Consider the following 24242-nt stretch of genomic DNA (forward strand, 5'->3'; position numbering starts at 1 on the left):
CCCCCGAAGCTCTATTTTTGACAACAACAAAAGCCTTTGGAAACATGTGCACGTAGCATGAAGACTGCCACCAGTTTCTGATTCCCTGCACTTACTGCCTCAGAGAGCTGCATGGTAAATCTGCTTTGAGTTACAGCATCAGGTTGCTGTGAAAAACCCACGTGGTGATTCTATGTTAAACATTTGTCAGAAAACAGCAGCCACAGAAAAGCAGGGGCAATGCTGTGCAGATCTCATAGCTCATTTTAAACCACCCAGGTGCCCCACCAGCTCCACGCTCACCAATGTGCATGGTGCCATCACTGCCTCAACTCATACGGATGGTCCTCACAGGGATGGGCACAGACACAGGGACCACAGGTCTCGCTGTCTACATTATCCAACATGCTCTCTGCTCCTGTGAAGGCTGCTACCTACCAGTGCACAATAATCTCTTGTCCCCAGCAAATTCTACAGCACCAGAGTTGAGCTATAATCTGGTCTTCCTTCTGCCCAAAATACCCCAGTGGATGATTTGCCTCTTCTGTCAATATTGTACTTGGCCCATGACTTTATAATCAATGCAGCTGAGAAAAAAACAACATACTTGCAATTTGCTGTGACCCTCCACGAGCACCAAACACTCACCATATACTCTTAGAATCAATAAACTTTTTCTCCTGTCATCATTCATGCTTGTTGCGCTTTCCCTAAACTGGCATGATTTTGTTTTTTCTAACCAGAAATCTACCAAGCCCACTGGGGTTTGTGTGTGTGTGTGATGGCAAGTTAAACAGTTTCCTCTACTGCAAACAAACATAGCACGCAGGCAAGCTGATGTCCTGGAGTGAAGAAACAGAGGCAGGACGCTAGAGGGAGGATCGACTCAGACTGAGTTTTTGCCAGAGCAAATTCCTTGGAGTGTGGCTTCACCAAGGAGATGCCTGAAGTGGCACGCTGCAAAAACCCACTCGCCTCTCTGGCGCTCAGGCTTGCAAATTGCTGTCTGGACCAAAGTAAGAGGGCATCTGGAACCAAAGAGCAAGTGAGACAAGACTTTGTGTTCTCTGCAAGGCTGCTAAGGGGGAAATCATCCCTGCTAAATCCAAACACACCCCTTTCAGGACAGATTCAGCTCTGTTACTGGCAGGTATCACAGCCTGGCTGCAAGGCCTATGCTTTACCAGCAGCTCTGCTAGCATAGGATCAGCAGTGCAAAATAAACAAAAGGGTTTGCTAAAAATATTAACCCTGTATTTACTTCAGCAAGTTCTGATTTTTTATCTCCAGATACTGGGCAGCACTTTGACATCACTGCATTAGGAAGGACAGAGCAAACTCAATAATACATGGATCTGATGGAAACACACCCCTAAATTACAGGCTCTATTTCAAATAAATCACAGCCTTTCCAAAATAATTGTCTTCAGCAGTCTGAATTGGCAAATAACTATGCAGGGTTACAAGCAAGCAGTAGGACTTCATGGAAGGAAACACTGTTGTGGTACCTCCCATCCTCCTGGGTTTTCCAAGAGCCCTCACTCAGCTTTCAGCTGCTGGTTCATAGTCATGCCCAGTCTCTAAACAGCAGTGGTTTGAGGAGGAGAAGAAAGGTAGCTCGCTCCTTCAAGTGAAGGTCTTTGCAGGCCAAATTGCAGCTAGGCAGAACATTGGGATTTGGAAAACCTGAGCTGTACACTGCAGGCCGTGTTTGTGGTCCCAGACAGGTCACTCTAGCTCAGAACAGAAGCAAGCAGGGCTAGATGAGACCCCTGGGTCTGCCCTTGCCTACAGAAGGCTTGATGAGATCTTAACTGTTCTTTACAGATGTTTGCCCCATCTGTCCTTGAAGGCTTCCAGCAACAGAGTGCGATGCCCTAAGCAAACCGCATTTAATCTTCCTGGGGTCAGTTCTCTATCTGCAATATGGAGGCAATGCCACTGCCTTTCCCCCTCACTTGCTGCTGTTTACCAGGAAGGTTTTTAGAGGCAGGGGCTATCACCTGTCAGTCACTGACACCACAATCGGAGCTTATTACAGTGGGATCCCTAGATGCTACTCAGGTAGCAAAGGGTGAAAGCAGCAAACTGTTTGCTGAGAAGGTGGCGAAGTACAATTGAAAGAAAAGCAGAGATGAATGCTACAAACAGTAGATGTGGCTTGCCATCTAATATCCCTCTACACTTGACTGCAAATGAGGAAGATTTTCCCACTACTACAAAGATGCTGGTGCATAAGACTTCATTCTTTCCTTCTAAGCTGTTTCCGCTAGCTTTCATAGGAAGAACAGAGTTGGGCTACCGTCTAAAGGGAAACCTTAACACACAGCTTGAAGTCATTGCTAAATGACTTCACTATCCCATCTACTGTAGTATGATGCATAAGCAGATGTACAGCCAAGAGCCATAAAATCCCACTGGTCCTGCAGAAAGGGAGACTATATTTTTCTCCTGAAGATATACAGTTGGTCAATGGAATTCACCCTGTGAGGCAAGAAATTCACCGAATGGCAGCAGCTGGTCATTCACAGTATCATCTTATTTCAGTTACACTATGAACTCCCTCCACAAAGTTTCCCATGGTATAGTTTGCTAGATTATACGTTTCAAATCAATGCTTAGTTCATATAATCAAATATGAAAAATGCCTCTAATTATAAAAGCATAAGGCAGAGACAAGAAGACAATTCAAGCTGTTATGGATGCCAACACATGCAGGAGGAAAGATCTGGATTCTAGCAAGCCATCACAAAGTCTCAAGCAAGCCCAGGTGTGGAGGAGGACTCTTCACCTAATACGAACAGATTCTTAAACATGGACAGTGGAGAGTGCGATATGATCCATCCATCCCTAATGAAACTTTGAGCTACCAAGACATCACTGAACTAGTTAATCAGCACTTCATGCCCAGTCTTCCAACACAGACATATCTATTAAGATGCTGTCCAGCATTATGTTGACTTTTCAAAAAATATCCCCCTCATAACACTGCTATCATTGGTAGCATTAAGTTACTTTGCCTCCACAATCCCTAGCTAGTCTTTCTCTAAATCAACACTCCACTCAGCTTTCTGCAAAATCAGTTATCCCAAGGTGTGGCCCGATCCTTTCACTATCTACTTCAACATCAGTTGCATTCGCAACAATCAACACCATGAAGGCAAACAACTGTAGGCTGAAAATAGGGTGCACAACACCTTTAATTCCATCAAGTGATTTGGACCAGTTAGCCAAGCAGATCCTGCTGCACTGAGAAAATAATGATTTCATTCTCTAAGCCACCCTAAGCAGACAAGCATGCGGTCTTACTTAGAGAATCCTCTGTCAAGGTGAGCCCAGTGCAATTCTTGGCAGTGCTCATGCTCTCATGTCTTCCAAGAGCACTAGGAATTTTTCCTCTTACAGCCTTGGTTTGTAGACTTCTTGTCCTGTCCTTGTTGGACAGTGAGATGAATTGGCCCTGTCCTCTTTGATATGAGGAGTTCCTATACAGCATACCTCATCATCTCATGGTATGCTTTCTCCTCTTTCTTTATAATTCCAGTTTAGAAAGGAGGTTATTGACCCCTGCTTCCCCGCAAAGGAACATTTTCCTCCTGTCTAGGGACATAAATAAGAGGTATGACCCAACCCCTATAACAGCTGGTAGGCCACTGAAAAAACAGACACAGGCTTCAAGAGGGTCAGTGAAGTTCAGCATCCATCCCAGTTTTGACAGAAGTTGCTTCATTGACATATTCTCTCACACACGCACTTTTGTACCTCCTAGACTTGGACTCCTGGAAGCTCCAGGTGCAGCTTATGCAATAGTACCCCATCCTCCTCTATCTTATGCCCTGATTGCACAAGACCACTTGCCACTCAAAGTAGTAGTGCTGAGCTTATGGCCACCACTCCTCCTCCATCTTCCATCTGTATTTTTTGTATCAAGTGTTGCTGGGTGGTATTAATAGAAAGGGCTGTTACATTCTTAAGGAATTTATTCATTTTCAGTTTTACAAATGATAATCAGTTTACCAGGAATGACAGTCTTCCCTTGCCATGATTTTTTTTTTTCCCCAAAGTTACCAATTGGGCCTAGACTAGCAAAATTATGAAAGCTAATAATCAATAGGATTAAAACACTCCTGCACGCAAACCAAAACTCTGGACCTGCTTTGCATTTGCTATGCCCACAGACCTCTTCTTTTGTGGGTAAGAAATATCTAGGGCAGGAGCCCGCTGCCGCCTGCTGCAGCCAAGCTGCATCTCTCCACTACGGCAGCGGAGACTTAATGCTTTTAAATCCACGGGTCACAGGTTCAGCTCCCTGCTGCAGATGACTCACGCAGGAGCACCGAACTAAAACTAGAAACACCAGCTTTTTTTCTAGGAGAGGACTGAAGAAGAGCATTGATCTCAATGAAGTATTTCGAGGGCAGAAAAATTCCACCATGTAAAGAGTGCGTGACTTCTCTTTAGTTTATTTTATATTTTTGTTCCAGTTGTCATTTTGAATTCAAACTCTTTGGAAAGTAGGCATAATAGTCTTAATGATCCCATTGAGCAGTTTAAATTCAAATTGTGGAGCACTCGCAATACCATGCTGGCAGCACTTTCCATAAATTACTCTCAAATTCAATACATTGCTTGACAAAAACAAGAATAAAGGGCTTTTTACTTTAAAAAGAAGAAAACTTGTATCATAAAAAAATCTTTAAATTATAGTTTCTCTTTTCTGGTCCAATTTAAATTGTTACATGGTTGCTAAATTAGTGCTGTAATCTCTGCTTACAAATTGCAGAATTATTTTTAAAAATAGACGTAATTTTACTGCAGGGATCAACCTTACACTTTAAACCGTATGTGCTGGAGGTAGCTGCTCTTGCACAGCTTTCAACCAACCACACTCACGTGTGCACACAGGGTGAGGTTTACAATACCAGTCACACTGAAGCCGACAGCAGTTTTACCAGAGATTTCAATGAGCACAAATTGAGTTAACAGCAACATTTCAGAATGATTAGCAAATTTAAGCTTTCTGAGGATCCTCCGTGGCACCAGTGGCTCTAGTCATACCATTTCCTAAAACATCAGCATTTCTCTTGTGTTTGGTCTGAACTATCTTCTCCCACTGAGCTACAGCCTCCGATAGGCCAGGAAGTTAGAAGCTAGTGAGAGAAACCTTGAAGATACGATTTTTTTTTTTTCCTTACAAAACAAATAATCGGGGAAAAAAGTGGAGTACTATGATCCTGAGTTTAAAGCCAGGGAGTAGCAGGGATCAGGGCATGACTTCCACACACAATTCTTCCTCCTTCAAGCGCTTCCACAGCTTTAGTACTATGGAATGATGAACCTCACCCTGCAAAATGCCTGTAAGTGATCTTTGGGGTAGAGTTTAAGGTCATGTCCTCAATATCTCACAGCATGCAGCAGAAACAGGAAACCTCAATCCCTGGGCCTCCATAGGGCACTGCAGAGCATACCCACCATCTTCCCTCACTCTAGCTAGACAGACATGAGAGTTTCTTTCCTGTCCTTCAATCACCCATCATTTCCAGCCCACCACTTCTCTGAACTCTCTTTCATCTGAATCTGGCTATTTCTGCTTCGCTTAGTTATTTCTGCTTTCTGGTCCCCTTCCCCGTCGCACCATGGTCCTTCCCTCAGGGCCCAGCGGTGGGTCACACTGATTTGGACACGACAGAAGAAACCCTCAGAGGTGGGGAGCATCTGCAAGATCTTGCTGCTTTCTGTGCTAACCACAGGTGCTCAGCACCTCTCAGCCCTAAGACTCAGAGAATTTATCTTGTAACTGCCAGCCACCGGACTGCCACGAAAGGGGATAAAGAATGGAGGAAAATTTCCATGTCCCAGAGAAAGTCATCTGGACATCAAAGAACATCCCATTCACAAAACAGCAGCATCACTCTTGCCAGTCCGGTGTGTCTGGTTAACCTTGTGTTCAGTCCTTATGATAATACAGTATTTGGAAAGCGGACAGCTGGCACTGCTCTAACATCTTGCTCTTCAATCTTTTATAACAGTTCCACTGATACTACTCTTAACCTTTTCTCTGCACTGAGTCCAGTGCTAAAAATCTCTTCAGCTACTTAGAGGAAGCAAACCAAGTGTTTTTTGTCAGCAGTCTGCCCTGTAAGGGAGGGGAAAGTATGCTGATAACATACTGCAGACACAAAATTCATCACATGTACAGCAGCAGCACACCGGTTACACTGGAAACCCTATCATGGTATTTCAGATGTTACTTGACTGTCGTAATGACTAGGAGACATCTGTCTCCTATTAACACTTTATTTTTTTACAGTTGCTTTTAGTTCAGCAGAAGTGTCTTAATGGAGAAGACTGGTACTCTTTTAGAAATAACATCAATAATGAAAGAATCCTTGGATGCAGAGCAAAACCAGCAAACACATTGGCAACAGAACTCACTGTATTCATAAGATGTAACAGGAAATGATAGTGACTGGCTTTTGGGTGGGGAGATTTTTGTGTGAAAGAAATTAACTCTGGTACTCAAATTTCCATTAGGAAAAGTATTATTTGTTTTTTAAACAGGTGATTGATCTCCTTAGATGTTAATTCAGACTTTTGGGGAATTTTGTCTTAACTGGGTCACTGATAAATAAAACCAGAAACAAAAACAACAAAAAAACCCTTCTGCAGGCTATTTAGGCTTGGTATTGACTAACCAGTAATTAAATACAGCTCTTTGCAGTAATCTTAATTATGGCTTCACTCCACCACAACTAAGAGTCACATAATAAACTGAGACAATTAGCCAATTCTAACTGTTGAAAAACATGTATTTTTATTTTTGTGCATAGTTTTTGTGTGTGTAAGGCCACAAGTCACACAAGGGAATTATTAAAAAAATCAAAGAATTAATGAATTTATATATCACAACCAGGTTATAATTTTCCTTATATAAATGAAGTAGCTTGGCCTAACGGCTTGCATAATAGGTCAACAGTTTTGGACGTGGGGAAACGGGGATGGGTGCTAGAATTCAGTGTGAATTAGGTAGACCAGTAAACAAGCTTCATGGAATTACTAAGACTTATACTAGCTGAGAATCCTGTTTTTTTTCAGCTGGCCACAGCCATGGATTAGCTGTGCAGTCTTGGGCTAGTGACACAGCCTCCACCTTTGATGGGAATTCAGGTCCACAGGAATCCAAGTTTGGGTTCTTCAGTTCCATTGATTTCCTACACAGCTAGGGCTCCCAGCGTACAAGTTATTTTCTGATAATGGGACTTGAGGAAGCTCCAAAATTAAAAAAATCAGATGCCACAATTCAGCAAAATCCTTCAGCACAGGCTAGATTTTAAGCAAGTCATTAACTCTCATTGACTTGAGTACAACTGCATCACACATCTAAAGGCAAAAGCATTCAGATTGTGCCTCAGCAATTTAAAGACCCCCAATCCATTTGCAAGAACAACCTGCAAGCCTAGCTCAGGCCCTCAGTGTACTTAGGCACTCATCATCCTACTGAAGCCAATGCAGACCTCATTTCATTGGGGGGCGTGGTGGTGGATAAAATCAATGAGACATACGCTCTATGACACAAATTCCTCTGGCCTGAAGCCAAATAGCATGGCAGGTACCTAGATCCCTTGCAGATCTGGCTTTCGGCACAGCAGAGTCCTGAGTTTTCTGAAGGGTATTGAGACTTCGACTCCCAACACTTGTTTCTTCCACATTTAAGAGCTTAAGGTGTGCTTAGGGGTTTTTTGTTTTTCTCTCTCCTTCCTTTGCTGCATCATACTGCCAGATTCCTGCTTTCCATTTCCCACTCACAGTACCAGCTGTCCAGCTACACATACATAGCCCCATCAGCATTGCCATCCTTTCCTCTGCATGTGCAGCAGCAGATGGATCCAGACGTGTTTTGGGTTAAGTCCATAACCAGGTTTTTGTGGACTGCATGGATAAACATTTAAAGGCCCCTTCTGGTTATATAAAAGAAAGCTATTAAACATTTACTTTTTCCTCTGTACTCAGAGCTGCAAAGCCATATCACAGAACATACAAATGCAGATGCAACCAGGCAATTATCATTCCTTTATGCCTTAAATAGATAGAAGATAAATTTGAAAGAAAATGAGGAACAGAATCCTTCTCCCTTTCTTTTTTTATCCTTTTATCTCCCAATGTAGGAAGTTTACTGAACCCTTGCCAACAATTCACTCAGGCTAATGAAGTGTGTAAGTAATGGGATTAAATAATCTTAAGCCATTACTACAGTGGCTAATGCAGATGTTTTCCCAAACTAAAGCAGCGGAGTGGTGAAGAATGCATGCTTGATTTTAAAAAAAAGAGGAAAAGAAAGTATCAATCTGCAAGCAGATGAAGTCAATGAAATGTTTAACTCCAGTTACATAAAGTTGCTCCAATCATATTACGAATGCACCTTCCTAAAGTCTGCAGTACTTTGCACATGGTCAAACTTGCCACAAAATTAACCTTAAATTTTTTATGGTGCAATCATTTTAGTGCAAACAAAAATGGAAATGGTTTAAAAGGTACATATTCCATCAAAAGATCATTTAGTTTTTAAAAGCCAATTAACAAGGTCCGTATATCACTACCATTGTAATGTAAATAAGGCAGAATCCTCCCTTTTTATATTCAATATTTCAGCAATAATCCCACTGCAAAGGCTCTGCAGAAGAAGGAATAATAGGGTATCGGTGGCATTTTCAGAAATACATATTATTGCTTTAATTATTGGAATGCCAGAAATGTCAAGAAAAGCATCAATTTTTACTTTCAGAAGTGCAAATTCAATTCTGGAAGGGTCTCAGGTCCAGTGTTTATAAGAATAACTCTGAATTGGAGGTTTACAGAAAGGCCTATCAATGCTTTAAGAATGTTTTGGTGCTCTTATTCTAAATTACAAGCATTATCCCTATATATTGTATGCTAAGGTCACACCAAGGTAAGGCCTCAGGCACCTTATGTGATGTTTCTTTAATTTGCAACTGTGCGACTGGTTCCAACTAGCTCTCATGGCAGCCTCTTAAAAGGTGCAGCTCCTGAGAGCAACTGTTAATTGTTTGCTTTAAGAGCTGCTTGGAGGCATGGAACAAAATTTTAAGGTAAGGTAAGCTCCAAAAGATACCCAATCCAAAGACCCAGAGTTCAGTAGAAGGCTCCCATCAAGCAATGCAAAGGTCTTGATTTTAGAAGTTTTAGTGCTATCTTGCATCCCACCTCCTTAATCTTAGTGGGCACCACAGTCTGTAAGCATTTTGGTATCCAGTTTCTCAACACAGAAAGCTTCTGAGAGCAACACTACTGCTTGAAAGATCACTGCATAGTCTGTTCCTTACAGAGCTGCAATAATCACAAAAAGCACCTCTTGCCCCTGCTTTGGCCACTTCATTTCAGGTTAGACCAGGAAACAAAATTCACCCAGGAAGCTGAAAAGATCAGAGTTCTTCCGAAGACCATGGAAAAACTGGTGCCCACAGTACTGCCATGGGACTGTCAGGTTTTAGCTGTAAGGCAACTGTACAGCAATGAAATAAATGTTTCCAATGTCTCTACATTAAAATTAGGGTGCAAACAAGAGCAGGTACTTACAATATAGCAGGGTTCACAGTAGGCTTTCTTCTCCACCGCATAGAAAGGCTGTCCCCTCAGCTTGTTGTTGCACATCATGCAGGTGAAGCACTCCACGTGGAAGACCTGGTCCATGGCCGTGCAGCCAGTGCCTTCCCCAACAACGTTCTCCCCACAGCGGGCACAGCGGCCTGTCACCAAAGGGAAAGGACATGAGTCAAAGCAAGCTCCTGGCCTCAACTGCAGAGAAGATCCTCCCACACACCTGTGCTGCATAGTGAGTAAGAGGGACATGGAAGCTCAGTCCACAGAGGAGCAATTTGTGCCACTGCTGGCAAAGAACCAGTGCTGCTGAAAAGCACTCTGGTGCTGGCCCACATGAAAAGATCCAGAGAGGCTTGAAACTGGCTCCCAAGACTGCACTGAGATCAGTTCTGCTGCTGCTAGCCAGTGATCATCACAAGGAGCCTGAGCTCCAGATGCAAACCATTCAGCTATCATCTAACCCAGCTATATAGTCTTTCTCAGCTCCTCAGTTAGATGGGATAAACCTGTGCCTAAAGCCTTGCTTCCACATGAAAGGATTTTGTGGTACGATGCCTCATAAAGCTGCTTGGTGGCAGTGCAATTGTTACCATTTAAAGAGTAGTTTTTGCTTGTACAGCTTAAACCAATTCCTTCAATGGAGCCAATTACTTTTTTTTCTGTTTGAAGATTAACATGGATTAAGATACTACGTCTATTTAAAGCACAGAAACTATTTCCTCAAGAAACTGATGTGTGGATACTTTATTCTTACCATCCTTCAAGAAAGGTGTATCAGAAGCTGCTACTAAGGACTCTAAGTAAAGACAAGCCCTAAGAGCTCTGCTTGTTTCTGAAGAAGGTCCCTAGTGCCACATACAAATACATAAGACACACAGAAAAGGTTTGCTACTGTGTTCAGATTGTTGTTGAAAATGTTATGTGGCAGATAGATTTAAAGTGAAGACAGGATTTCAGAGAAAGAGGGTTTCTTAGGTCATGGAAAAGACAATTTCCTAGGGAAGACTGTGGTGCAGAGATGATGGAAGAGGGTGGGTGGAAGGCACACCTTTGCCATTTTCCTCTGCCATTCATTTGAGTTCTAGAAAATGGAGATAGCCCATACAGGTCTGATGTCCTTACTCAGCAATCAGCATTGAAAATAAGTCACATACGGAGTCATGAAAAGTATTTAAGACAACCTCAGCCACTCTACACAAGAGAGCCCTACCGAAGACAACAGAGCAACTATGGCCTGGGGCTTTGTCCCACTCAAAATGGTATTCTCCAGTTTGAGAATAATTGTGGTGCCCCCAGTCTTGGGACCCTGCACTTCTCCTTCAAGGCTCTGTGAGTGGAGTGGTGTGGTCACTGAGGTTGGGAAGGCGGGGAAGGGAAGCAAAAGCTGAGGTGCAAGGAGGAAGGCAGACTGAGTTCAAAATAGAATTACTCATAAATGCATACACGAATAATATGTCCCTAATAATAACTAAATAATCCAGCAACAATACAATGTTCTCTCACACCGTGGTCCGTGTTTATTGGTCTTTTCAAACAAATACTGCAAAACTTCCTAAAAGGACTTGGACATGTCTCGTCATCCCAACAGCAAGGCTGCTGTCCTTGTGCAGTGTACCATTGATGTCCTCACACTCATGACTTCTTCCCTGCCTGTCTCAGACTCCAATAGGCCACATCCAGGGAACAAAGCATGTAAGCTACTTTTGGATCCCTCAGGATGTCGCAGGATGATATATATACACATTTGAGATATATTAGGAAAGCTTGGAAAAGAACCCAGATCATTCTGATTTGCTACAACTGCATAACCGTAGTTGGCATTATACGGGACAGACAGTTCTTGACTCAAACAGCTCCCAGTCTGAGCAATGTGGAGAGAGAAGTCACCAGATAAATCCAGACAAGCCTGGAAAACCCCCAAAAAGGAATTAATAATGTTGTTTTTAAACTTAACTTTCTTTAGCATTTGTTATTAGCCTTTTGATTGACAGTGCTGTGCTTTAATCACTGCACTGTAACACTTCTTTGAGGACTCCTTTTTTACAAGCACAGAAGGAATGCAGGGTTCCCAGCATGGTGGTGAGGCTACAGAGCATGGGGGAAGAATGGAAAAAACCATGAGGACTAGGAAGAAAAAAAAACCCAAACACCTCACTGGAGAGAACCACAGGAGCAGTATTGCTCTGGGAGGGAGGCAGAAAAAACCTACTGTATACACCACAGGAGTTGCATGTACAACAGGAGAGCACTGCTCAGTCCTGTATGTGGACAAGACCGAGCGTGCTCCAGGGCCTTCTCCAAACTCCTTGTGTAGCTGGGCTGTAATATGAAGAGACGTCTGGGGAGCAGTTAATATCTCTATATATAAAACATGAAATTGAAAGCCATTAGTGTATTACTTTACACAGTGTTTTTCCAGAGGGAATATTCCGCTGAAGAATTTATTTTCCCTGGTGTGCCATTCTGTGATCATCCGGTATTATTTTTATGAGGCATTTGGACACAGAATAATGTAGTGTCTATGCAAACACTTCTCAGCTTTCTCTGTTAACATCTGAGTAGAACATGTGGGAACCTTTTCTTCCCCTCCTTCTCTTCTCATATTCATAATTTAGCCAGCTCTTGTATACTTCAACGTATACTTCTTCCTCTTTGACCAAGGCATCTCTCCATTTGCTGGAGAAGTTGTCTCTGCGTAGACCATACCTCTCACAGTACTTCTTGTATCAGGAGACCGGGGTCTGTTTCCTAACTCAAATATATACTCTTGTAATCTCTGGCAAATCACTTGGTGTCTCTGTACCTCCATCCTCTCTTTGAGCAAAGGGCATAAAGACATCTTCTCTGCCTCCCAAAGGTGCCCTGAGGCTACATTCCTGCACAGCTCTGAGGCATTCCCCAACTACACTGCTGGTGGCCAGGTACAAACCAAAGAGCAGCACAACAGAAGTCCTGGCCAACTTCTCCCCCTGAAGTTGGAATTTCCTTAGGCTTTCCTTCCTCTTTCTGGGTTTTTCCACAGAAGATTCCCATTCAGGCAGTGACAGACTTAACCCGTCTACATTTATGAGAAGTCCAGCTTCTGCTATTATGCACACAGACAGGAATGCTCTAAACTCTCACACAGGAAAGCTTAAAGAAAACTTCCTTTTTCATAAGTTTATATGCAAATTATAACACTGTGGCCTTGAGCAAACCATGTTTTTCATGAGACATGGCCACTCTAGTGAGAATCAAAACATAGGCTCTGTGCCTAGCAACACCCCCAACTGACTCACTCGCCCGAAGGGTAAAAGCAAGTAAGCGAAATATTCAAATTTGGGAGCTCACAGTTAAGTGGCTGGATCCACGTAAAGGCTTGTGGGCAAATATACAACCAATCCGGCTTGGAGTGATGTGGCCACTAGAGACTGCACCTTCTGCAGACCTTGGTGCAGTTGGGGAACTCACAAGACTTCTGTAAAAGCTGGTCACTTCTCCCAACTCCCACTCCTCTCTCAGATTTGGTTGAAAATGGCTATTAGTTTCAAGCACTGTTGGTGAGGGAGGAACTGACAAGCAGCCAGGCACATGCACACAGGCAGTGCGATTGCACAAGCCTCATTTCCTTAGAAAACCAGAAAAACCCCACTAAAAACAATGTATCTATCATTATGTCTGATAAAAACAAAACAAAGGTCTGCTTTTCCTGTGTGCCAATTACCAACAGCGAAGGTATTTGTGGTTGGACTTACCACAATTAAGTGCCCACACATGTTCCCCATTTTAATATTTTCACACTGGTTGAAATAACCCAGTCCGTTGTGTGCAGAATACCCATGAGTGAATACAGAACAAGTTGCACTGCTTATTGGGAAAGAAGTAGCAAAGGCAAAGCTTGCAAGACTCAAGAACAAACTGATTGCACAAAAAAGATTACACAAATAATCTAAGAGAAAAATAGCAGGCAGTGTATTACAGTAGAAACATAGAACAACGTGACCCATTTGCTTCCCACAGAGACAAACAGCACTTAAAAGGCAGCTTAAAGACAAAGGACAAAATTAGTACTAAACTGCACGAAGATGAAACTATGTCATTTCAACATTCTTCTTTTGCCCCTTCAGCCCTTTTTAGGTCCTTTTTCAAGATCATTTCAGCAAAACTAGAAGGTGGTATGTTGGCAGCAAGCCTGGGAGACTGGAGTCCTCTATTTTTGCATGAAAGAGGTTCATAACCTTGGTCGTGACCTTCTTTGAGCCTAGCCTGGCTACCACATGTTGGTCTTAGCTTGGGGGGACATACAGAGGTGTCCTCAGCCGCTTCCCTGCTCAAACTGCTGGAAATACCATTGCTGAGTGGTTCCCAGGGAAACACCTCAACGGCTGAAAGGAAACATCAGCTACCTGTATTCTGAAACCTCCTCATTTACTGTCCTCTGTTGTATAAAAATTTTTAAATATTGCGAATCTGAAGGAAGAGGGGGAAGGGAGTAGAGCAGCTCATATTACACATGATGCCACGTTCTAACTTCTCGTTATTTTATTCCTATTATTACTTCTTTTTTGCTTATACCACCACAGATCCTGGTCGCTTAGATTGTGGAACAGCCCCATTGTGCTGGGTATTGGACAAACACAGAATTCAAGGAAGGGCCTGACTGCAGGAGCTTACAATCTAATAGAAGCAATAACAACTGGGTATAGCTAGGAAATACAAAGAAGCAATCAGACAAAACCAGTCAGCAAAGAAAATTGTGGTCTCAGCACTCTAAATGTTTTACTATTGACAAGGAGTCTGTAGACAGCCCAGCAAAGGAAAAGGTTAAGGAAGAATTTGAAAGAGGATCCAGAGGGAGTTTGAGAGAAGTTTAATGGGATGCTTCTGAGGAAAGGAAAAGACAGCACAAAAGGGAGTGTAAGTGCTTGAAGACTGAACATAGACACCTGCAGATGAGAAAGATGAGGTGATACATCACTGGAGAATACCAGAGGAAAAAAGGGTGGGAATAGGTCATTACAGGCCATGCAAGCAAAGACAAGAAGCTTCTGTTTGATATGATGTAGAAATGAAACCAGAGGACGGATTAAGAGGCAGGAATGATCTGGCCTAAGTTACAAGCTAGAGAGTGATTTCTGCAGCTGCATTCTAGCTGAGCATGAACAGGCAGAAATTGCATTTTTAGAAAAGGATGTTGCAGAGATTCAAGGTCACCGGAGCTTGGATGTAGGTTTTATCTGTGAAGATGAATAGGAAAGGCCATAATCTGAGCTGTTACTCAGCAAGATTCTTAAGATTTGGCCAGAGTCTGGGTGTGATCTGGAGATGGGGAATTAGATACAGTGTGTCCAACCTTATCTGGGACATGAGTCACTTTTAAATGTCGGATTAAGAATGTGAGCCAATCAGACAAACATCCACCACTGAAGATGGATGATGGAATAGGTACATGCCATATTAATGCTTACGGCATAATATTCCGATAGCAATCACACTGCAGCCAAATACAGAGGTAATGTAACTCCTTCCAGCTAGCTTGAGATGCTCCTGTTTGTACATCCAAGGACCACATAAGCCTTTTTTTATGCTACAACATTATTTATCTGTCATACCTACTTAGACACTAAGCCGTTGGGGGCACCAACTGTCTCTTGCTATGTGATGTACAGTGCCTGACACAATTTGGGCAATAACTAGAGATACTAAGAGTAAAGAAAGTAGAGGGAAAATGTGCAAACCTCTTTACAAAAGGTTTAAATTCATGAATTCAAAGCATGCATTCTATGTAGAGAGGAGATAGGGGATAATTTTCTGATAAAAGCATCAAAGTAGGAAGGTTCTGGATTTGCTGAAATGTTGGGGAAAAAAACGCTGATAACTCAAAAACTTCTGCATGATGGAAAAAACTGTTTCCCACCTAACTGTACTGTGGGAATAGACCACAAGGTCATATCCTCAGTGCCTATCAATTACACAATTTCCTTTGATCAGCTAAGTGTATTCCCCGCTTCTCGCTGCAGCCCTGATACACTATGCAAGAAAGAACTAAAGAAATACAGCACACTGCCTTTACAAGAGTGTACTAAGAACATTTTTAAAGTACGTAAATACATTGAACAAAATATCTCACTAAAAGTTCCCCTGGCAGCCTCAAGACACCCAGTATTTCCGCTGCATTATTTTTCTAATCATCTCTGTTTAGAGTTCGCCAGCGAATGCATTTTAGAGATTCATGACACATTCTGCTTTTGGATGGCTTTGAATCAGCTGGCAGTAAATGTGGAAAAATCATTATTCCTAATGAAGAAATATTGATGACAAAACAGCATTTCGAGGACAACGTTGACCATAAGTCAACAATGTAACAAGATTTTCTCCTCTCCCTCCTCTTCCCTAGTGACTTTCATCCAAGGGTTTTCAAGCATTTCCCAAGCACATGGGATTCCTCAGGACACCTATGTCAGACAGGCACAATTATTCAATTTTAAAGGCATATGGCAGCAGAAGTTAGTCCATTAGAACAACAGTGTAACAGTAGACCTTAACTGCCAGTACACCTTAATCGAGTTCAGTCTCAAAAGTAGAGATCTTGCAACTCATAAGCACCCAACGGGTCCTGGGTTGCTTGATTTGTTCAAAGGGAATAAAATAGGAATCTCTGATTCACAAGAGAGGGTTTATTCCCTTCCTGTGGAGCATGGGAAGTATGTGTCCGACTAAGATTACGTTAGAGAAAGATGCGTTGATCATATCTGTCCTGGACTTATTCCAACACTCTGGCACTCAGGGCACTGCAATAATGGTATGATGGGAAAACCAAAGGTAGTTTGTGCATTTTGTAGGGAATTGTGGTATTTTTCTCATCTTACCCTTGCCTTCCTTACCTACCCTTTTTTTGCCTTTTAACTGACTTCTCACTGAGTGGGAAGCCCTTGGCAATGGTCTATTGTGCCAGGATCCAAGCTTGAAGTTTCACCATTTGATGGTAGCAGGCTCTATGCATCAGTTGTCTTACACAGCCTTTGGACACGAGACAGATCAATCTTAATCCCCTCTTCTTCAGCAGACATCAGAAAACACATTTTTTCACAGTAAACAGAGCTTCATGCTGCAACATGTGCCTGTAACACTTCATAAATTAAATCCAAGGCTGTGATATAATTACTGTGTCCTGGTTATTCTGCTTTAACTGCGTTGCACTTATACTCCACATGCACAGGTCCCTGCAGTGACCTCCTTGTCATTTGTACTGTGCTTGTCCAGAAGTAGCTGCACTCTCGTGTCGTTTGCATTCCTTTCCTCCAACCACAATACAACTTCATATTCTCACTTTGCTTGGCTGCAAACCCGACACATTCTCAGCATGCCCCAGAGGTCCCATTCCACTCCACACAGCAAATGTACTGCAACTATGCAGGCTCAGGCTGCTAACACTTTACCTTTTCAAACACTTCTCCATGCTGCTCATCACAAGGTTACTGTCCCAGCCAGTCGCCCTCATGGTGAATCTTTCCAACACACTGGGAAGGTAGAGGACTGTTAGGACAACCAACATGCAGGTGGGGAACTTGAGACCCACACAGGTTAAATAACTTTCCAAGTGTCACACAAGGAGTGACAGAGCCAGGAACTGAAACCGCATCTTCTCAATCCCAGTCTAGTCTCTTTAACCACAAGACCATCTCTGAAAAGGCTTGATGGTGAGATGGGCTTGCAGCACAAAAACTCCTCCATTTCAGAGGGAGCTCCCAGCACGGGAGCTCCCTGTGCGGGCCATGCCGTCGCGCTCTGGCAGCCTGGCTGAGCCATGTAGCAACTGAGAATGAAGAGTTTTGTGCTTCTGCTACTGTCCTGTTTAATGAGAGAGGAAGAAAGGCCTGTGTTTCCTTCAACATCCATGTGGTGATGGTCTCTGTCCCTTACACATCTACATCATCCTCTCCTCAATTCCCTGGGACACAAGAGACAATTTAGCTTGTTTCTGATATAAAGCAGATTATGATGAGTGCTTACCAACATGGTAGAGGTACCCTCCTAAATTATTGCATTAATGCATCACTGTCACAAAATAAAGTTTTGGAAAGCAGCACTCCTGATGTTCCCACAAAGCTATAAAAATTCAAGTTGAACAGGATCTTGAGAGGTCATGGAAACTATCTTACTGCCTCAAAGGCAAGATCAACTCTCTCTACAACATTCTTGACAGGCACTTGTTGAACCTGTTCCTAAGAACCTCCAGCAACAGAGATTTCACCAACAACTTGGGCAAAAAATTTCAGTGAGTACCTAACCTTACCACTAGCAAGCCTTCCATCCAACCAAAATGTTCCTCGTAGTAATCTAAGCCAGTGCCTTTTTACTTTACTCATGATGAACATAAAGAACACACGCTGGGCTTGGTTTGGTCTACACCAGTTGTATGGCACCTAAAGCAAAGTTACCCCTCCTCCCCCCTCAGGCAAGGCATCCTGCAGCATAGACAAATGTTGATCTGACCCTGTGCCCAACACATCGATGAGGTGCCAATCCCCAACTTGGGTGATCTGCAGTGAGTGTCCTAGCCCAGTGGGGGTCAGTGATGCTCTACAATATTTGAGGTCCCAGATACTTTTTTTGCAGCATGCTCTGCTTTTTTTGTTGTTGGTTTTGTTTTTTTTTTTACTTTGTTACATTGTGTCAACTTTTTGGCACATGTTTTACCATGTGCAAAGGGGTTGAAATAGAGCCTCAGTAACATCTGGAGACAAAAGAAAGGGGATGAAAAAAAGAGTGCGAGAGGCGAAATATTCCTCCCTTTGCTGATCGGTCAAGGAAATGCAAAGGAGAGAGTAAAATGTACTGTAGTTCCTTTATAAATGTTTCCTTTAATGCTGATGAAAGTTGCCAGATGACAGAGACTACATATACATGTATATCCATTGAAGAGCCCCAGCTTGGGAAACAGAGGAGCGAGTTGTTTGCATAGCTTTGCCAGGCGCTCTCAGCCGGGGCTTGGGACGTTGTCTCTGGAAGCAATAGCAATTCCTCCTCCAGCCCCTGCCTGCCCCCGCAAAGAGGGTGCCATGTCCTGTGCTGCTTCCCGGGCACTCCTTGCTACCTGCTTCTCTTCACTAATGCTCCCAGCCTGGGCTTAACACTAGGGATGCATATGATAAAGAAAAGTAGCTTTAAGTTGCAAGCATAGAGTTGTATGAAAAGAAGTAACATTTCATGATTTTTTTTTAATTAAAAAGATGTTTGTGCTTGAGGGCAAGACTTTCAGAGCACTGATTTGCACCAAAAACCCCAGCCGACAAAGGCTTGACTAAATAAGGAATGTAATAATTTCATTTGGTAAAAAAAAACCCTAAAAAAAATTCCTACTTTCACAAAAGTCCCTGCTTTCCTGTGCCATCAGTCCTCTCTTTCAGGGGAAACTGATCACATATAGGAAGTTAAAAAGGCAAGAGACATAAAAAACTCCTTTTTTTCCAAAACAAAAATGGAGCAAAATTTGTAAAGGCTGTGAGAAAGTGGGGCTTTCCCATGCTTTCAAAAGCTGACAAAGCTCTTCTTTTATTTTACTTTCATAGGAAAATGAGAGTTTTTAAAACGAAGGTGTTCTCCTTGGAACACATCACTAACATTGAAATCTTATTTTTTAGTGAGACCTTACCAATATGGCACCCAGGGAACAATCTCAGCAGCTCTTCACTAAAACCCCGGTGAAGTTAAGGGTATCAGCTGAATCCTAGTGGGTCAGACAGGAAACCTCTCTCTGGGCAACTTATCCCACAGATGACATTGTAGGGTTTTGCCCCTCCTGGGAAGAACCTTAGCAAGGGAAACTTGCTGGCAGAGCTGTGGATCAGACAAATTTTGGCAGTTCTGGTGATTCCAACAGCCACAACCTCTGAGCCAGGTCCCTTTGCATTTAGACTTGCAAAGTTGCATTGCATGATAAACCCTGGACAGCGGAAGTACCAAATAAATGACAGCACACAAGGTGAACAACCATGCTTGTCTGAGTCTCTGGCAGCGAAAGGAAGGCAGGATAGGAGGCAGAAATTGCTTCTCCTCCCACCCTCATCAGGGATGATGGGCAGGGGGGGATTTCCTTGGCTATCCCCTGGCCTGCTGGGCTCGCTCCATAATGCTGCACCAGATTTCTGGATCCTCTTTTGGAAAGCCACAAAAAAGTACCTTGCAATTACTGGGAGGGCCAGTGTCAGAAGCCCCAGCCAGCAGCTACATGGGAGCAGCTCTCCCCAGCCCGTCTGGGTCCCCTCGCAGGTGTCTACCCAAGTGCACTGTCCCAACCTGCTCACCCGCTGACCCAGGAGATTAGACTTGCTGGTAGAGCAGTGGAGGGTAGATTCAGGGGCTGCTGCACCCGACCCTGTACGTAAGCAGCGGCTGCAAAACAGAGCAGATCTGGAGGCCAGACGAGCTGGTCTCCTCTTCAGATGCTTGGTGTTCATTATGCAACGGTTCATGCATCTTCTGCCACCCACTCCTCCAGGTGGGGAGGACCAGTGACCGGCTGCCCACAGGCTCATGCGGCTGCTCAGTGAAAGTGTGCCTTAAATGTAGATCAAATTCTCCTTAGGTCTTGCTCTCTTAAGACTGGAACTGGGGGTGCAGTCAGAAGGGACCAGCTAAGACTTACACTGGTACAGACAGATAGCAGCCTTTACATCCCCATCAAAAAAATAGTTGTCTTTTATTGCATTCCCAAAGGACTACAGTTAGGTTTGTCGCTTTCAGCACGAAAGCAGTCCCAAGGAGCCCACGCAATGGTTCAAGGCCCTGCGGTGTTTGGTGCTGAACAAAGACAGAGCAAACAATGTCCCCTTTCCCAAAGACTTTCACCTCCAACTATGTTGAGCAAGGGCACTTCAAACCACTTCTGTCCCCTAGCCCAGCCAACCCATTTCATAAGCCCAGGACAGGCGCCATCAGTATCTTCACCAGACTCAGGCCCAGCCAAAAATCACATCCGCTGTTGGGCATGAATGACTCAATTCACTCTTCCATAGCCTGGCTGTGCTCCAGCTGGTATTCGGCAGCTTGCCTCTGCCTCACTGCCTCCCTGGGAGGGTGGTGGCATGAAGTGATTTTTACCAAAGGCTCTGTTCAGTGGAGAAGATGAAAACGCCTGAGTAATGGTGAAGTTTTGAGTCAGAGATGCTTCCCGTGCCAATGGCTCTGGCCTACCAACCTGGCATGCCTCCCTCATGCCTGCCTGGGGAAAAACGTCTGACAAAAACCAAGAAACAGGGAGGGAACCTGTGTTCCCCTTGCCAAAAGTGAAAAAAAAAGAAAGGAAAAAAAGGTGGAGAAAGGCTGCATCCCACAAAGAGTAGAGTCCTGAACAAATGGCAGCTCTCATATCCCTGACAACTTTGAGGCCTGGGTTTTTCAAAGGTGTCTGACTGCATTAAAAGAAGATGTCCCACCAAATTTCAACCAGCACCTCATTTATTTAAGGTCTTTTGAAAACCCTGCTTTTCACAATCCAGCACCAGCCCAGAGCTTCCTTGCTGTTTTGAAACATGCACTGTCTGCGTGTCGACAGCAGCCCTGCCACAAATCACATCCATCAGGCGCTGGAAACTGCCTCACCTGCACACCGACCATCCACCATCCCTTGCACTGTATTCCATCACTCCAAATTCCTCAGCAGCTGGAATCAACTATGTTTTTTTCTCATTAAAGAAACCTCCTGGACAGGGGTTTCCTTCTTCACTCCAAAATCTGGGACTTCTCCAACCAGGTGCAAGGTACAATATTTGTTTACTCTCTTGGACAAGTAACAGGAGCTTTATGACTCCCATTCTGCAGGGGACATGCAACATTTTTTTTCTACTCAGGATGACCATACATGTCACAACCTTAAAATATGACATTGGTATTTAGAGCAAAAGTATTTTTAAAATAACATTTGATGTTGGTGACACCACATTAATTATACTTATGTAATTATGCAATAATTACAATTCTGCTCATCCTTTGGGTCATGGGACCTGCTTTTACTGGCTGAGGTAGATGGAAAGTAATACTGGTAACTCTCTAAACTAAACTATTTTCAAAATGACCTCCCTGTGGCACACACTGCTATCTGGAGTCCATGATGGAGCAATACGATATCAGGTATCCATAGACCATTATTCTCACCTGACTGTCACAATCTCAGAGCTTGATGGAAAAGAAAACAAAAGTTTTTTTGCTTGGCCTCCATTAGAAATGAGTGTAAAATATGAGATACATATTTATAAAAATTATTATTTTATTTAAAGAAAGTATGTGGAAAACCCATCTGCACAATTGCATGTGTCACTCTCGCACATCCTACAGCTTTTGATTCATAATTAGCAAGGCTTAAAAAATAGTAAGTTTAAAAAAAAACCTCACACCATAAAGCCAAGCTCTTAGTGGCCCTAAGACTGCTTTGTTTGAGGTGGTGGTTTAGACTCTAGAGCCTGTTGACTAACAGTAGGAGACATGTGAAATGTGGGTTCTGATTCATATTTATCATGATACAGATTGTCCTGACATTTAACCTGAAGTCCTCCATGTTGATCAGCATCTACAAAGGCGCGTTCAAAGTATTACTCATCACATTTCTAAGATGGAAGGTTCTTTCTAAATTGGCTTCCGAATGAAGGGCACCAATCCCTGTCTCCTGAATTATTCACACAATTCTTGACCTGAGAATTTTGTGCCGATGGAAACTGAAACCCCAAAACCTTTCCTTCCTTGTGACAGGGCTGAACCAATTGGAAAGGACCGATCCAATATCCAGAGGTCATGATGAGTCCTGCCAGTCCAATGTCCTTGAGTGGGCATCAGTGGGGATTATAAGCGCTTGCCAAAAACTCGGTGTTGAAAAACCTCCTGAACATCTCGAACCAGTGACGGCAACCTCCATATGAACAAAGCTGGCAAATCATTGTGCTCTGAGCTTTCAGGGCGCTCTTTACTGCTTTCCTGCATACATGGGAGTTCACTGTGAAGATGGTAAGTATGTTTAATCCTCATTAAGCACTTTGATATGACAGTAGGGAAAACTGAGGGACTTGTTTACATGCGATAATCGAACCATTGAAATCTACTAGTCCTCCAAATTTAGATCTGAGGTACGTGTAAAGACACTTATTTCAGTTTATCCCAAGCCTGATTTTAACTGATGTAAACTTAGTCAACTTCACGTACTTTTGAATTTATATGACCAATCTCAGAAAGTCAACGCTGGTTTAAGTCACTTGTTTCCATCTGCACCTAAAATGATGCAACTTTGTTATGTTAACAAAGTCAGATGTGATGGGTAGATCGGGGAAGCTACTATTCACACCCCAGCATAGGAAACCGCGTGGGAGATTTTCGTCCCAGTGAAAGGCTACAATTTGCATGAGCATCCAAAACAGAGAATTGCAGCAACAAGAGACCAAATGCAAATATTTGAGACTTCAAACATTTTGGAAATATCTTTCATTGTTTTGCAGGGCTCTAAGCATCCCCTTTGCAGCCTCTGCACAGATGAGGACCTGTGAAATAACATGCATTATGCAGCTCCTGGGAAGTCTCCAGACCATGTTCTAGACCAGATAACTCCAGAAGCATTTAGCAAGCTTCAGATCCATGTCCAAACATTAGAACACCGGCAAAAAGTCTGAATTCCAGTACTGCTTCACAAGAAAATCAAAGCAACCTCTTCATAACAAGAAAGAGAGAGACTGGCATTTTGGAAACCACAGACTAAAGACTTACAAACTTCTTTTCCTGCAGATGAGCCTTGTCTGAGGTACTAAGGGTCACTATGGGATATTCCTAGCTATGAGGGACACAAAATTAGTAAAACACTTGCCCAAGGGAAACAGTATGAATATCTCATTTTATAGTGTTATTTCCGCTGCATATTGTTTTTTTTCTCCCCTGTCCCCAGAGCACAAGCATGAAGCCACTGCACACACTGATCTCCTGAGGGCTTAGGCTATATTTAGTCAGCCAGACCTCTAGCCAAGCTGATGTCAGTTCAAGCATCTTCTAGTCAACACACACCTATCGAGATGCGTCACGATTAGACCATGCTCCAAAACATCATCCTGTAAAATGTTACTTGTTCTTCTGAACAGCTGCAATTTTCCTAGGCCAGAACAGCTCTTATAATCAGACATTTGCTGGATGCACACCATTCCTACTTGCTGCCTAACAGCTCTTTTTCATAGTCTCAGGACTTTGGTCATTTACAAGAGACTCAAGGCCACAGGTCAGCCGCCTTCTCTTCCCTCCTAAATGAAAGAAAGTTGCTCTGCAAAGGGCAATAGGCAGTGAGACTGTGTGTGAACATGTTGCAATTGCACAGAACAGAAGGAAGCCAAATTTGGCAGACGTGAAACAGCTTAGTTATGGCTCCTCATCTGATGCCCTGCTATAATCAGAGCCAAGAAGTAAAACAAAAACCACCAAGATCCCAAGACTAATTGGCTTTCTATGAAGTACTGTTTTCCTTTAAAAGACCAAGCCACACTTAGATCAATGGGCCTTATGAACAAAACCCTTCACTCATGAACATGTCATGACCAGGACTAGTTCAGGGCACAGCTCTGCAATCCCAGAACAGCAACGCTCTTCTGCCCTAAGCTTGGGAGTGGCCTCTTTTCAGATGCCTGTCTCTGACCTTCCTG

At 43.2% G+C, this 24242-nt stretch overlaps 1 protein-coding gene across 1 annotated transcript in view; it reads right to left on the reverse strand.

The window, feature by feature from the left end:
• Positions 1–24242, reverse strand: part of LOC104165003 (lipoma-preferred partner homolog) — a 74083-nt gene that overhangs the window by 35194 nt on the left and 14647 nt on the right. The window contains exon 3 of the mRNA XM_009704509.1: positions 9574–9743. Coding sequence (XP_009702811.1) covers positions 9574–9743 — 170 coding nt within the window. The remainder of the gene's footprint in view (positions 1–9573; positions 9744–24242) is intronic.

This window comes from Cariama cristata, unplaced genomic scaffold, assembly GCF_000690535.1.
Source record: "Cariama cristata isolate BGI_N322 unplaced genomic scaffold, ASM69053v1 scaffold26327, whole genome shotgun sequence".
NCBI classification, from domain to species: Eukaryota; Metazoa; Chordata; class Aves; order Cariamiformes; family Cariamidae; genus Cariama; species Cariama cristata.